The 17016-nt window shown below is 44.7% G+C and overlaps 1 protein-coding gene across 1 annotated transcript in view; it reads left to right on the top strand.

The window, feature by feature from the left end:
• CACNA1I (calcium voltage-gated channel subunit alpha1 I) overlaps positions 1-17016 on the top strand; it is a 917463-nt gene that overhangs the window by 712848 nt on the left and 187599 nt on the right. Inside the window, exon 13 of the mRNA XM_044301221.1 lies at positions 5686-5841. Within this exon, the coding sequence (XP_044157156.1) occupies positions 5686-5841 (156 nt within the window). The remainder of the gene's footprint in view (positions 1-5685; positions 5842-17016) is intronic.

Below are 17016 nucleotides of genomic sequence, written 5' to 3' on the forward strand. Positions count from 1 at the left end.
CCGTATCCGATTTCTCCCAATTTATCAGGAAACCTACAGATTGTAGGAGGCCCACTGTCTGCTCAGGATGTTGATGCAGAAGCTTCTCCGTACCGGCCACCAGCAACCAGTCGTCTAAGTATGGGAAGATCTTAATCCCCCTGAGGCGAAGTTCTACTGCAATGAGTACCGCTATCTTCGTGAATATCCTCGGGGCTGAACATAACCCGAAAGGAAGAGCTCTGAACTGGTACCGCAGAATGGTTCCACCTCTCTTGATGGCAACTCTCAGGAATCTTCTTGACTGTGGGTTTATCTGAATATGCAAGTAGGCGTCTTTGAGATCTAAAGAAGCCATGAATAGGTTCTTTCTGAGGACAGCAGTAATGGACCTTATAGTCTCCATCTTGAAATGGATCTTTTTTAGATGACGGTTTAAGTAGCGCAGGTCTATAATTAGTCGACTCTTCCCATTTCCTTTGGGAACGCAAAAAATTCTGGAGTAGATCCCAGAGTCCTTTGAATCGTCTGGAACTGGCTCCAAGGCTCCTTTTTCTATGAACTCCCTTAACAAAAGGAAGATCTGAGGGTCTCTCGGTTTGTTTATAGTGAACCTGTCCCTTGGTGCGTGATGGAACTCCAGACTGTAGCCATTTCGAATAATGTCCAGCGCCCAGCTGTCTGATGTAATTCGGAGCCAGCTCTGGTAGAAACGGGATAAACGACCTCCTACTCCTACAATTCTGGCGTCAGAATTCCTGTTTCTGAGGCCTATTCTCCTCCGTCTTCTTCTTAGTTTTCTCCGAGGAACCCCAAGTTCTACGGTCAGGTCTTCCTCGGTTTGAGCGACCTCTAAATCCTGATCTTCTGGGATCCTGTCTGTAGGAACGAAAACTCCTGGGTTTCTCCTTCCGTTTGGTGTGAGGAAAATTCAATACTTTATCCTCCATATTTGCTTCTAATAGTTTATTCAGGTGAGACCCGAACAATTCTCCTGGCTCAAAAGGGAGGGAACATAAATTGTTCTTCGAAGATGGATCCCCAGACCAGAGTTTCAACCAGAGCGATCTTCGTATGGAGTTGGTGAGAGCCATATTCTTCGCCGTAAACCTTATCGTATCCACTGGGAAATCACAGAGGAACTCTGCTGCCAGTTTCAGGTTAGGTATCTGTTTCAGGAGTTCCTCTCTGGAGACACCGTCTTCAATGTCCCTACCAAGATGGCTTAACCATACTCTGAGGGCCCGAGCCACTGGGACTGATGCCATGGCAGCTTTATTAAGGGATGCAAGGTAGGTGTGCGACCTCTTGAGGAGGCCGTCCGCATTCCTCTCCATGAGGTCTTTCAACAAGGCCGAGTCGTCAGATGGAAAAAAGGATTTCTTGGCTAACCTCGCCACCGCCGGGTCTACCCTAGCAGGGCCTTCCCAGCTTGAGGATTCTGCCGGATCCGTCTTATACACTGCTCTGAATCTGGAGCCTAGGTTCAACCTTGCCACCGGATGTTCCCACTCCTTACGCATCACCGCATCCAGAACAGGGTGACCTGGAAACACAGACGCCTTCTTCTTCGGGAAGTAGAAGAGATTATCTTCATCATGGCTACTGGCCTTTTCTTTACTGGTCTCCATGATACCTTTCACTTCTTTGATTAGATGATTCGTATCAGACTTGTTGAAAAGAAAGTTATCTTCCAAAACAGGAGCCTCAGAACTAGAGGAGATCTCGCCTTCTGATCTTGAATCCACTGAGGAAGAAGACGGAGACTGACGTCTCCTCTTTTTTGACGACTTCTTAGACTTAGTTTGTTTAAGGAAGGCCTTAAATAGGGACATCATTTCGGCAGTGTCGTCATCCGACGCTTCACCTGGATGGGAGCATTGCTCACAGATGTTAGAGGTATGATCCCCCAGAAGTGGCTGTAAACAGGAGATGCAGCGTGCAGATTCAGTTCTCTGTTTCTTCTTTACAGGTACAGGTTCCTGTGTGTCCTGGAAACACCTGAGGCAGAGATCCAGCAGGAAGTCATCAGGGAGAGGCTGTTCACAACCCTGACACAATCTGTGTCTGCTCTTGCGAGCCCTCTTGCTGGATTTAGAGGACATCTAGGAAAACAGAAGAAGGAGGCATAAGTCACTCAAGCAGAGTACAAGGCAGTCAGGGGGTTAAGTGCCTGGCAATAGGACAGGCAATACCTTAAAACCGCTAGAGCTCAGCTGCCTAAGGACCAGGGCAACTGAGCTCTGCAAAAACCCGCTTTTTATACTCAGAATTTTGAATTTGGCGCCCAAGGAGCAGGGGCGCGTACCTATGACGTCAGACGCATCGCGTCTGCGTTCCACGATGCGTTCCAGGAGGAAAACCGGAAGTCACTCTCCTCTGCTACAGCGGCACAGCGATCCTCAACCAACGCAATGGCCGGACGCTGGAGAACGCAGGGGGAGGTAAGCGGGACGAGAGTGAAGCCAGGAAACATACATGGCTGCAGGAACACTCTCTGGCCTTGACCTGGGAGAACCAGGTACAAACGGCCATCTCCAACGAGGATCATAGGTGGGCTTCATCCTTCCGATGAGGACAATAAAAAAACACAAGGAGGTTCTGAGGAGGTAGCCTTTTATTGGTCACTGATAATGAGTTAATTATTTTAATCTGTACCTTTTATCTAGGTGGGCGGTCCGGGGATCGGATGAGAACGAAGTTAACCCCATTCTGTGCTGCCGTAGGACGAGATGGGAATTAGGTGATAACTGCAGTCCACAAGATTGCTTGCAAGTGAAAGTGTTGATTTGGACTGCATCGTAATTCCACTGCAAAATAAATCTGTTCTGCAAAAAGTGTCTATGTGTCTCTATGGTCCGGGTCTAGATTGTGCCTAGTACTGCAATCACTTGAATACCACAGACGGCTTATGGACAGGAATGGCACTAATTCACAAAGCAGCCCATTATGTTTCTAAACCTCTTTAAACACTTTCACAAATGTAACTTTTTTCCTGAATTGTATTCAATAAACACTCATTAGTGAAGCAGTCCATCAAATAATATATTTGTTTTATGCATGTGGAGTTAATTTGGATAGATAAGAATTTGGCATACGGTCCCTGGGAATTTATCCAAGCTTCCAGATGTCTATCTGCATCATGAGAGAAAATATAACAGAAAAGTAATATTTCAGCATATTGGGCATTTAGGCAGTGCAGGAATGAAAAGGAGGGTGTAAAGAGTTTGCCCAAATGGTGGAGTGCACCCTGAGAGAGGTTGTCAGATGCCCACAGCCTACCAGGGAGGAACAGTACAGGCCAATATAAGGAAAATATTTGTCAATTTACGAAAATAATTAGTGACCACAAATGAAGGCAACTCCCTCTCCATGTGCCATATTTGGGTAGTACCCTCAACTGGGGGCAGATCTGTCTCTGACTGCTAAGAACTATGGCTCACCTGGACTGTCCATCTATTATATTGTCTAGAGTGCATTGTGTTGCCAAATGTATGGCCTGCAGCATATTGGCTGTTGATAGAAGTCAATAAAAAGTACAGACACTGATCAGTGCGCATGTTGGGTCCATAGATCTACAAGGTTCCTAGACTGATTAGTAATTAATAACATCTACAAAACATCCTACATGACTACTCTGAGCTGTGTTCACGGTTGGGCAGTGCAGTTGTGTAACATGGTTTTTAATGATATTGAATTGAATTCAGAAACAAATCAAGGTTGATAGATGCCCTACCCTCATATAATCTTGGTTACTTCAGTTGGATGTTGCATTATCGTTACCAAATCCCAACGATTTATCAACAGGAACTAGTCCAATATGTACAGTATAGAGGCATCAAAACTGCCCACTGATGGACAATTTCACACAAATATTAATTCAGTGCCTGCACAACTACTGTTTCTACAAGAAATTTAGGGGTCACCTTGAATATTCATCTACTCTAAGAAAGGGGATAAGCAGCTGCTAGATACCTCTGAGTGAGAAGAATATAAAATCCAACATGGCAAACATTACCAATTCTCACAAGCGTATATAGTCCGAGAAATGCGCTCCGTGTGTCAGAGATATTTCCTGTCTTGAATGCTGCTCCTATGATATGGACCTAGCAATTCATTTAGTGCTGTGTGTTCCTGCCTGATCTCAGCTTTAGGCGCCTCTTGCACAGGAACGTTGTGTGCCGTGGCTGTATTGCGGCCCGCATACGGTGGGTCCGCAATACATGAGCACCGGCCCGTGTGCACTCCGCATCACGGATGCGGACCCATTCACTTGAATGCATCCGCAATCACGGAGATGCGGAACAGAAGCACGGGTTGGGACCCCACAGAAGCACTACGGACGTGGTATTCCTGTTCGTGCCTCCGCATCGCGAAAAAATGTAACTTGTATTTTTCTGCAGTGCGGACGGATCACGGACCCATACAAGTTGAATGGGTCTCGATCCGTTCCGGCCGCCACATGGACGTTGCCTGTGCATTGGGGACCGCAAATAGCGATCCCCAATGTACGGAACGGATGCACAACATTCGTGTGCAAGAGGACTTAATGAATTGAACTCATATAATGCAGTCAATACAGTTCATTAGAGTTGAGCAGGAACACACAACATTATAAATCATTATGATTCTGTGGGTCCAGAATCTCATAGGAGCAGCATTCAGGGCAAGAAATACCTCTGACATACAGCATATTTCTTGCACTGAATACGCTTGTGTGAAATTGTAATGTTTGCCATGCTGGATTTTATATTCTTTTCACCTGGAGGTATCTAGCAGCTGTTTATCTTTTCTTGTAGATAGCTGTGCAGGCAAATCAGCAGCTCAGTTCCAGGCAAGAAGAACAAGGCTCCAGCCCTAAGTTATAAAAGCTGTATAATCAAGTTTTCTGCTGGATATCAAACTTTTATATTGTTGCTGGTGCGTCTTGCAATGCACAGCTTTTCCAGCTTTAAATGGATTTGGGTTAAAAAAAAATGACAGTCCCCCCCCCCCCCCCCCCAAAAAAAAGTGACACACATTGGTTTTAATAGAGCTGGGCTGCAATACCCAGCACATGACGTGGTGTGGCACTACACTGTTAAAATTAGCTATGTTCCTTAGAAAGTTCCCATTTTACTGAGAAAATCACTTTATCCACCCTTAATTTTGTAAGGGGCCACTTAATATGGTGGATCTGGTGATCTATATAATGGGGACACCCCTTTGCTTGGTTTTCCTTCCCTTGAGGGATATCTGGCTTTCACTGAGTAGGAGACCCATAACTGGGGCTCCACAGTTATTTTGCACATTACTGTTTCCCAGGGAGCTTTGCACTTTAAGTTGCTGCATTGAGACTCTTAGATGAGGCTCCACAGTGTTTTTTGTAGTTGGGCTCCCTAAGATCAGCCATTGTTTTGTTAATGAAACATATTGCAACATATTAGCAAAACCCTTTACAGGCTGAAATTCATATCACAACCACTGGGTGGCCACACATAGCCACAAACAGTATAGACATCTTATGACATAGCATTATGAAATCATGTATTTTTCAAAGCTGTGAACGCGCCCAACAAATATCTCAGGGTATGTTGAAGTAAGAGTAAAGGTAATGAAAGTTACATTCTGTACCTGGTTAAACTTGCATAGTGTGAGCATAATATGATTTTATTGCACTTGTATCTATCTTTAAATATATTGTATTATCTTTTGAATTTCCCTCAGATCTTGACACAGGAAGACTGGAACGTGGTGTTGTACAATGGTATGGCCAGTACATCTCCATGGGCTGCTCTCTACTTTGTGGCCTTGATGACTTTTGGGAACTATGTACTCTTCAATCTACTGGTTGCTATTTTGGTTGAAGGTTTCCAAGCAGAGGTACAGTAAAAGTATATAATATTTGTTTTTTAATATGCACCAAGTGTGACATTGGAGGTTGGGACCATTTTGAACATGTTTGTAACATTCCTTAAAGTGGTTTTCCAGGAGTACAATGTTTTTGACCTACCAGTTGGGTTCAGGCTGCTTGAAAGGGTTGCAGCACTCAGCCGATTCAATCTCCTGACAGCATACCAACCACAGCTCCATACTGTACATTGTGTAATGGCTATGCTTGGTATTGCAGCCCAGGCCCAATTAGTTGAATGGGACTAAGCTGCACATAGGTAATGTGACTGATGATTGTGACATCACTGGCCTACAAAGAAGCTGCAGTACTACAGCCTCTTACTAGGCTAGTAATGTCATGTTTATTGGTCACAACTCCTTGAACAGTTGACCGGGTCAGTGCCTGGAGTCAGACTCTCACTGATCTGATATTGATGACTTATACTGAGGATACATCATCTGGGGCAGGCTGGCCATAAACTCTACAGGGAAATTTCTCTTTGGGCCAATGCCCAGGGAGCTGCCCGACCCCTTCTCATGGCTGTCAGCCAGTTACATAGTGATCTGATGCTCTCAACATTAATTAATACTAGAAACCAGGGGCATACATATAAATCACTGGGCCCCATAGCAAGAATCTGAATTGGGCCCCCTAACTTAAAAAAAAACTCAGGTATCCTAAGGGTAAAGGGGCTATCTAACCCTTATTATGTCCCCCAAAAGCCCAGGCACTACATACAGAGAATACTTATGCCCAATGGGGGGTGCAGCCAATAGTAGTCCATGTCGGAAGTGAGCCTCCCTAGCGTCACCCGCGATGCTAGGGAGGCTCGTTCCCATCGTGGCCTGCTATTGACTGCCCCCCCCATGTCGCTGGATGTTTTCATCTCCATGATGGGAGGGAGACAGTGGTGGCTGTGCGGGCATCAGGAGCAATGCGGGTGCCAGGGAATGAGGTAAGGTGCCCAGGCATTTTGGGGGGCATTATAGGGGTTGGATAACTCCTTGCTGCTGATGCCACAAATCATATCCCCCCATCCCCTTGCAAGGTGACTGATGTGCTGGGGGAGGTTCATAGAGGACTCAGGAGTACAGTGTGCTTACCCCCCTCCCCCCAAGACTATTTTATACCTGGAAAATCCCTTTGAAGAGTATCAAATCTGCAGAGAGTTGATTATGCATTTGAACCATATCAATAGAAAATTTTATTTGACAGCATGTAAGAACTTCTTGACCAAACAAGCATATTAATTTCCAATGTGGTTTACAGGGATCACTGCTAAATGATCTGTAAACAGTGAGCATTACTATTTTAAGGACTACTCGCCTTGTTCCTTAAAATATGCCATTTGTATATCTTATGCTAATTCAAAGCAGCTTAACTGAGACTATTTATTTTATCCTAAATTCCCATACATAATGAATATATTTATTCATCATTCAACGTTTGTGTTCCATTCCACTGGGCCATCTCCTAGGATTCAGATTGGGCTCAGATTGCTATTGTGATGCTGATTGCAAGGTCATGGTTCTCAAGATGCAGCCATGACGTAAATAGGGAGATCAGATGTTCAGGTATTGTTGCAATCAGAATGGCAATGCTAGTTTATTTTATAGCTCTGCCATTGTAGTTAGCGGTCTTAATGTCAACTTATTTGTACATGGCAGGCTCAAGTATCTAACATATTATTCAGAAAAGAAAGAGCTTAACATTCCAGGACCAAGATACAGAAGAACGAACACTACAGTTTTCTGCATATTCTTTCCTTATCTAGTCTTACTCGCTGTGCAATATCTATCTATCTATCTATAAACAAACAAGGACTACAAGTAGCAGCACGCTTCCATGAATGTACACTGAATAAATGTAAACTGCATCACTGCTATACTTACTATATGGAATTTAGAAGCTGTTTGCGCACATTTTTGTGTTGTGCCCATCTACCAGCAACAAGGTGGCTTCTAACAGATGGGACCTACACTAGCAAACTCGTTACTCTTGGGCTTTGGCCTACAAAATTTCAGGACAATGAAGAATCCAGCTATTTCAGACTCTGATTAAAATTCCTGGGGCGATGGGCGATAGTGCATGGTCCAAGAGGGGCAGCTACTCTACCACATGGACAAGGCAAAAAAAAACAAAGTTAGACCAGTACCTGCAAACAATATGGAGGCAAGAGAAAACAAGGACTACAAGAAGCAGTACACTGCCTAGGGCTTTTAATCAGAATGTTAAATAGCTGGATTCTATATTGCCCTGAAAATTTGTAGGCCGAAAGTCCATGAGAGGCAAGTCTATTGGTGTAGGTTCCATCTGTTAGAAGCCACTATATCTCTGGTAGATGGGCCCAACACAATTTTGATTAAAAAAAATGTGTGCAAAAAGCTTTTAATTTTCATAGAATAAGTATAGCAGTGATGCAGTTTACATTTATTCGTGCTTCTTGTGTTTGCATGTGTCTCTGTATACATGTATTTTATATATAAATTAGTGGCAAATGGCCTAATTGTTAATTAAGCACATTTCACAAGTGTCCAGGTTGTTCCAGTGATATAAGTCAAGCTTGATGGCACAGCTGCATACACGAATATTAATGTGCATTAGAAGGATTTAATGTTTAAATAGCCAGCAATTACAAGGCTCTAATTATAATTAGTTTCAACCATATGTTATGTGGGAATAGCTCAGTCTCTTTTCCCACCGGCGTTTGTAGCAAATCTTGGCCACAATTGCTTAAGTGGAAAATATTAAAATGACCTTATCAGTATGTGCCACACAAGAATCTCCTGGTGTATGAAGGGTCAAGTTTTTCACTCACAGTGCTGCTTGGTACTCAAGAGTCATTATCATTTTACTTTATTCAGTTTATAACAGTCTTCATCCTACCCGGTTGCGGCACCCATCGTAGGAGTGACTTTGCCCCCTAATTATACTATAAAAGAGTGGGCAGGCCCAATAGGTTTATCTGAACATTTTGAATGTAATTTTATTAAACCTTATAGAAAAACCATACAAATATAAATACCTTTAAAATCAGGTCCATCCTGTAAAATATGCACCAAGTGAACAATCAGTTGTAGACGTTAATATGTTGGAAGCAGAAAAATGGCCAAATGTAAGGATATCAGTAATTCTGACGAAGGCTCTGTTTTCCATGTGGTGGTGCAGGGAAATTGAACGCCACCTTTTAGATTTGCTGAACATGATCGCAGGGAGTTAAGGGTGTTGTTTCATGGTAGATAAGTCAATAATAATAATAACTGATATAGGTCTGACATCCCCTAATCAGCTTTTTGATGGGAGAGCGCTGCACCCTCTTCAAGTGAAGGGATCAAACAGCTATAAATGTATTATACTGCACCACCTCTACAAGGGATATAGAGTACAGGTAAGCGTGTTTGAGCCTCCAAACAGCTGTTTGGCATGGGTGCCAAGTGTCTGACCCCCACCGATCTGATTCACTACTGTGGTGTGTATTGGCAGGAGAGGCTCAGACCTGACAGCCTGGACTCCTCTGCCACTATGGGTCCCATAGCGACTGCTAAGGTGGTAGTTCCAGCGGTATGCATGATAATTAACTGCAAAAATGGCTGCAATATGGATCGCTACAAAATAAGAAATATTATGTATTTGTGAACTTGCACAAGTTTATATGTAGATTATATCGCTGTTAAACAATAGCCTTTAATAAGACTATAAATTATTTACAGACTGTAAAGAGCATTGGGGAAGTTTTACAAATCCTATCTAATATTTATACAGCGTAAACTTAAAAAAAATGTCTTTGCATTGCCATATTCTGACATCCATAACTTTTTTATATTTCTGTCTATAGAGCTGTGTAATGTATACAGTGGCATAGAGTTCCATTGTAAAAAAAAGTATACGTTAACGCATAATTTTTTTTAACAAACTCTGAAGAATGGAAAAGCATGGTGTGCTATGCTTTTGTATCCCTGTTTTTACCAAAGTATATTTAAACTGATGGCAAAAACATGTGATGTGAACTCAGCCTGAGGCCTCATGCACATGACCATATATATTTAGCAGTCCGCAAAAAACGAATCCGCAATAAAAGCGGATGACATTCGTGTGCATTCCATATTTTGCGGGACAGAACAGCTGGCCCCTAATAGAACAGTCCTATCCTTGTCCGTAATGCGTCCAATAATAGGACATGTTATTTTTTTTTGCGGAACGGAAATACAGACATACGGAAATGGAATGCACATGGAGTAACTTTCTTTTTTGCGGACCCATTGAAATGAATGTTTCTGTATACGGCCCGCAAAAAAAACGGAATGGACACGGAAAGAAAATACGTTCGTGTGCATGAGGCCTAAGGGCTCGTTTTTGAGGCGCGAACTAGTAGTTTTTATTGATACCATGTAGGAATATGTATGAACTTTTGACTGCTTTTATTATATTTTGGGGGGGATTCACAGTGATCAAGAAAGGGCAATTTCTGCCATTTAGATTTTTTTCCAATGAAGCAGTTCATCAAATAGGATAACTGCTTTTATATTTTAATAGTTCAGACATTTTTGGAGGCAGCAATACAATTTTTTTTTTGTTTGCTTATTTATTTTAAAATTTCAAATACACAAAGGGGTGTGATTAGATTTTTTATTTGTTTTTGATTTTTATATACTTTAAAACTTAAAAAAAAACATGTTAGCATGATCCGCTAAGCATCAGTCAGCCACTGTACCAGGTGCTGTTGTCTCTTTCTGCTGTAAAGTTGATATGGCATAATTTGCGACAAATTTATCACCTGGCTTACTACAGCCTAGAAACTTTTGCACAAAATGCCCCTGTTTCCGATTGTGTGAAAATAATGAACTGCCCTGTGGCATTTGATAAACATGGCAGAAAAAAATTACTCAAACAGCAGACGGTCAAAAAATGACTTCAGAAATTACCATCACAATACATTACCCTCTTAGACCAGCCAGTCTAAAGGCGTGCCTAACATTGGCCAGGCTGTATGACAAACTTTGAACAAGCTTGCTTTGCACCAATATTTAGACACACCTTGTCATCTCTTAAAGGGAACCTGTGGTGTGCTGATGAAACCCGGCTAACTGCGGGAGCCGGAGACGGGATCGGGCAGTAACAAGGAGCGCACCGCACATGCGCGAGACTAACGCGATCCCAGGCCGCACTACAGGATGTCAGTCATACACAAGAGGGGACAGCTAGGGGGGTGCTTAACTTGACTTGAAGCAAGTAGGCTGCTGCTCCCTTGACTTCAGGCTGACCGGCAAGATAGAGATGATGGCGCTTAAAACATTGTTTTTGTCATGTATAGAGCATCAGAATACCGGATCAGACACATGATTAATAACAGACTGGGGGCTACTATAAGGTAATGCTGGCGGTTTTATATGCGTTTTTGAGGTAACAGGTTCCCTTTAAAGGGAATCTGTTTATAGTTTTATGGTATCCAAACTAAGGGCAGCATATGTTAGTGAGTGACAGATCCATTCAGTTTCTTTAATTACCCCTGCTGTTTTGTTAAAGTCTTGTACTGAACAGCTCCAGCACATACTGATGAGTCCTCCCCTAGCCCAACCCAACCTAGCCACTGATTTTTCTCCAACTGAAATCAGCCATTGGTGGAGAGCCAGGAGCTCATTAATATTCAGGACTCATCGCATCAGTATGCGCAGGAGATCTTCAATACAAGGTTTTAACAAAACAGCTGGGAAAATTAAAGAAAGTGACCCAGCATTTTGCTAAGGGGATCTGCCACTAGGTTATGCTACCCTTAGATAGGACACCATAGAATGGTGACAAATTCCGTTTAAGCTATGCCACTTTCCACTAAACTACTCTGTTAAAAGTGTCTAAAACGTATACCAAGTTTGACGCATTAAATATAGGCCAGAATTATAGTATATTTTCTAGTGTTGGTCGAGCCCCAAAGTGCTCAGGTGCTCGAGTAGAACACCTCAGGATGCTTGGGTGGAGCACAATGCACCCCCTGCTCTGAAGAGGGGAGGGTGTCTGGTTCATAGGAAAAGGTCATAAATTGATGGAAACACCACTGAAATGGTTCGGGAACAGCATGGGGAGGATGTCTGGATGCATCTTGGACTCCTAGGTCGCTGATGGGAACGATGTTGTCCGAGTAGTACGCCACTTTTACAGACTGACAATAATATGCACCAAACCGAAGATAAAATCGATTTTAGAGGAAACATTGTTAGGAAACATTCTTTCCTGTATATTTACTTGTATATAAAGTGCAAGTGCTGCCAAAAATTGCAAGGAAGAGGCACTCCGATACAACCTGTATATCACATAATGGAGGGCCTCATTGACATTGTGGTACAATTGTTCAGGTAGTGGGACTCCTACACTCATAAAGCCTATGCACTAAGGGAAAGGGGTGGCAAAAATGACAAGGAACCGGCACTGCAATACATCATTTATTACACATAAAGAAGGGCATCATACACACCCTTTAAAAATTATGATTGATGGCCTGCTGTTGACCCTCAAAAATATTAGGAGCAAGGGCCTGTTGGTGACCCTCTAAAACATTAAGGGCGAGGGCCTGCTGCTTATCTGACCATCTAAAACATTAGGGGTGAGGGCCTGCTGCCAAGCTGACCAACTAAAAATCTTGTGAACGAGGGCCTGCTGCCGAGCTGACCATCAAAAAAGAAAATGTGCATGAGGGCCTGCAGCCGAGCTGACCATCTAAAACTTTAGGGGTGAGGGTCTGCTGCTGAGCTGGCTATTCAAAACATTATGGTTGAGGGCCTGCTGGTGACCCTCTAAAACATTATGGGTAAGGGCCCGCTGCTGAGCTGACCTGCTAAAACATTAGGAGCGAGGGCAGCCTAATAAGCATGTTGATATTATGAAGGAGGAGGAGGAGGATGAGAAAAGCGAGATTGAACCATATACTCTTTAGTGGTGGAAGGGGTGCATGGGAATATAGTGTATTCAATACACCATAAAAGCCACATTTAGAGTGCCTTTATGTTCAGCCGCTTTCCTCTGGTGGAGTAGAGAAGTCAGGGGCAATCCAGGCCTTCTTCATTTTTATAAGTCAACCAGTCAGCATTTTCAGTTGACAGGCTGATGCGCTTATCAGTTATTATGCCGCCAGCAGCACTAAATACACGCTCTGACAAAACGCTGGCAGCGGGGCAGGTCAGCACCTCAATAGAGGCATAGAGTGCCAGTTTGTTCCACGTGTCCAGCTTGGACAACCAATAGTTGTAAGGCACACAAGTTGTAAGGCTACGTACTCCTTCGCCCTCTTCCAAAAATTTTCCCTCCTTGTGACACTAGGCCATGCATCAGGTTGAGGGTGCTGGTGGGGTGTCATAAAACTGTCCCAAGCCTTGTAGAGTGTTGCCCTGCCTCTGTTGAAACTGCTGTGTGTTCTCCTCATCTCCCCTCCTCGATTGGCCAAGGAACTACGTACTCTGCAGCCAGCATTGTCAGCTGGAAATTTTTGGAGCAATTTTTCCACAAGGACCTTCTAGTATTGCACCATTTTGCTCGTCCTCTCCACCACAGGAATTAGAGATGAGAAGTACTCTTTGTAGCGGGGGTCTAGATGGGTGAACAACCAGTAATCGGTGTTGGCCAAAATGCGTACAACGCGAGGGTCATGGAAAAGGCAGCCTAACATAAAGTCAGCCATGTGTCCCAGAGTCCCAACAGACAAAACTTCACTGTCTTCATCAGGAGGATAACTCTCAATCTCCTCATCCTCTTCCGCCTCTTCTACCCATCCATGCTGAACAGATGGAATAAAACTCCCATGCGTACTGCACTCTGTAGCGGAGGCAACCATCTCCTGCTTCTCCTCCTCATCATCATCATCATCCAATTTGCGCTGAGAAGACGAACTGAGGGTGGTCTGGCTATCACCCTGTGTACTGTCTTCCCCCATTTCTACCTCTTCCACATGCAAAGCGTCTGCCATAATTGTGAGCAGCAACTGTTTGAGTAGACACAGAAGTGGGATGGTTATGCTGATAGTAGCGTTATCGCCGCTCACCATCTGTGTTGATTCCTCAAAGTTGCATTAAACCTCACTGAGGTCAGACATCAATGCCCACTCGTCACTTGTGAAAAGAAGCAGCTGACTGGAAAGGCGACGACCATGTTGCAGCTGGTATTCCACTACTGCTCTCTGCTGCTCACAAAGCCTGGCCAACATGTGGAACGTGGAGTTCCAACGCGTGCTCACGTTGCATAACAGTCGGTGAGCTGGCAATGGCAAGCGCTGCTGCAGCGTTGCTAGACCGGTGGAAGCTGTCGATGACTTACGGAAATGGGCACACATGCGGCTCACCTTCACCAGTAGCTCAGGCAAATTGGGGTAGGTTTTGAGAAACAACTGAACCACTAGGTTGAACATGTGGGCTAGGCATGGTATGTGTGCGAGCTTGGCGAGCTCCAAAGCCGCCACCAAGTTATGGCCATTATCAGACACAACCATGCCTGATTGTAGGTTGAGTGGCGAAAGCCATAGCTCCCTTATCCCCTGCCAAAGCTCTGCGGCGGTGTGCTGTCAACTAAGCAGATCATTTTAAGCACTGCCTGTTTCTGCTTCCCCACTGCAGTGCTACACTGCTTCTAGCTAAGGACTTACTGGTGTTGCAAGATGATAATTCAGAGGTGGAAGTGGAGGAGGAGGAGGAGAAGGGGGGGGGTTGCAGCCACTAACGTAGGTAGCGGCGGAAACCCTGATGGAAGTAGGGCCCGCAATCCTTGGCATCGGTAGCACCTGTGCCATCCCAGGGTATGACTCGCTCCCAGCCTCCACAATGTTCACCCAGTCTGCCGTCAGGGAAGTGTAGCATCCCTGGCCGAAAGCACTTGCCCATGTGTCAGTCGATAAGTGGACCTTCCCAATAACTGCGTTGGTCAGGGGACAGGGGATATCACGGGACACATGCTGGTGTAATGCTGGGATTGCACACCGTGAAAAATATTGGCGGCTGGGGACAGAGTACCGCTGGACAGCCGCCACCATCAGGCTCTGGAAAGTCTCAGTGTCCACAAGCCTAAATGGCAACATTTCCAGGGCCAGCAATTTGGAAAGGTGCGCATTTAGTGCTATGGTCTGTGGGTGGGTGGCTGGGTATTTGTGTTTTCGTTCAAAGGCCTGGGGTATAGACATCTGTACGCTGCGCTGGGACACAGTAGTGGATGTGCTAGCTGATGATGTTTGCGAAGGTCCAGTTGCATGACGGGAGGCATCCGGGCCTGCGTCTTGGACAGGGGATTATCCAGTACGTAACACAGGGGAAGAGGAGGCAGTGGTGTGACCCGCAGACACTGGTTGTGGACCCAGGCGTTCGGTCCACCTATTAGGGTGCTTTGATGCCATGTGGCAGATCATGCTGGTTGTGGTGAGGTCGCTAATGTTCACGCACCTGCTCATTTTGGTATGGCACAACTTGCAAATGACAATTTTTTTTATTGTCTGCAATTTCCTCAAAAAAGCGCCAGACTGTGGAACACCTACCCCTTGGCAAGGGAGATTTCCGCAAGGGGGTGCTCCGGGGAACAGTTGCAGGCCTGTTTGGTGTGGCCCACTTTCTCCCTTTTGCCACTTCACTGCCTCTATCAGCCTGTGGCGGTGCTGTGGATAACTCCCCCTCTGTACTGCTGTCCTCGCTCGGCTTGCCACATTCCCAGGTTGGGTCAGTGATTTAATCGTCTCCAGCACCTCCTCTTCATCACTCTGGTCATCCTGCTGACTTGTTGACCTAACAACATCCTTAGTTATTGTCAACTGTGCCTCATTCTCATCATGAACCTCTTGAGGCGCTAATTGCGGTTGACTTATTGGCAACTGTGTCTCATCATCATCATCCACCTCGTGAAACACTAATTGCCATTCCCCACTGTGATCTTCTTCTGACTGTGGATGCTCCAGAGTTTGGGAATCAGGGCACAAGATCTCCTCATGTCCCTCTTCAAGCGGGCTTGGCGAGAGTCCCAAATCAAGGAATGGCGATGAAAACAGCTCCTCAGATTTTCAGTGTGGAATCACTTGTTTGCTAAGACTCTCCATGGTTGGTGGAAGGAGGATCAGGGTGAGGATTCTGTTGACCAGACTCTTGGCTACTGAGACTGGACTTTGTGGAAGACAGGGTGGCGCTTAACCGACTGGAAGCATTATCTGCTGCAATCCAACCGAAAACCTGGTTGCACTGGTTTGACTTCGGGAGTGGTGTCCTGCGCCACCCTGCAAACTGAGACACAAAGCTAGGTATCATGGATGAGTGTGTTTCTTCTGCTCTGGCAGCAGGTACAGTTTCAATGCGCCCAGGACCATTGCCTCTGCGTGCACCATCAGCAGCATGGCCACGTCCCCGTCCCTTACTGCTCGCCTTGCGAATATTAAATGGTATATAAGCCAAGTACAGTAGCGCAGGTTTTGTAAGTGTATGGGCAAATAAAGTACACAGAATGTCACAGATATTTTTAGGATGTGCACACGTTAAACAGAAGGTATAGTGCAAGTAATGTGTCACAATCCACACTAAAAACTCCACACTAAAAACAGGAGGGAAGGGGAACAGTAACTGGGCCTGGAAACAAGGGAAGCAACAGGTCACCTCCTAAACAACACTAATCCGGTCCCTAATGACCTATCAATATGAATAGACCTTAAAGGTAGGAATATTCATATGCTGGATACCTAGGCCCTTATATCCGTATAATACCCTGGAATGAGGTTAGGACTAGAGACAACCCATTCCTCCTCAGATGGATGAATGGAAGTCTCTGTCTCGGGCCCAGATACAAACAACAGGGAAAAACAAACACAAAACAATAAGAGACAAGATTTATCTGAAAGTATAAAACTGGCAACTCCAGAAGCACCACAGTGTACAACCGACCAGCTAGTTAGAAGGCAGGAAGAAAATCTATAAACCGCTCCTCCAAGAGTGAGAAGCGGCTACTTTTGGGAAAGGTAATTTACTAACAAGCAACATCTGAAGCAAGGGGTGTGGCCTTCACCAAAACACAGACACAATAAGACCCACAGTAAATTTTTCAATTAAACCACGAGTTGCCAATCTCTCTGATCTCCTGGTACCTGCCATGGGAACGTCCGTGACATAATGTCGCTGTCACCACCACCTAATAAAAAATGACACTGAATGAATGTCACTGAT

Source organism: Bufo gargarizans, chromosome 7, assembly GCF_014858855.1.
Source record: "Bufo gargarizans isolate SCDJY-AF-19 chromosome 7, ASM1485885v1, whole genome shotgun sequence".
Lineage (NCBI taxonomy): Eukaryota > Metazoa > Chordata > Amphibia > Anura > Bufonidae > Bufo > Bufo gargarizans.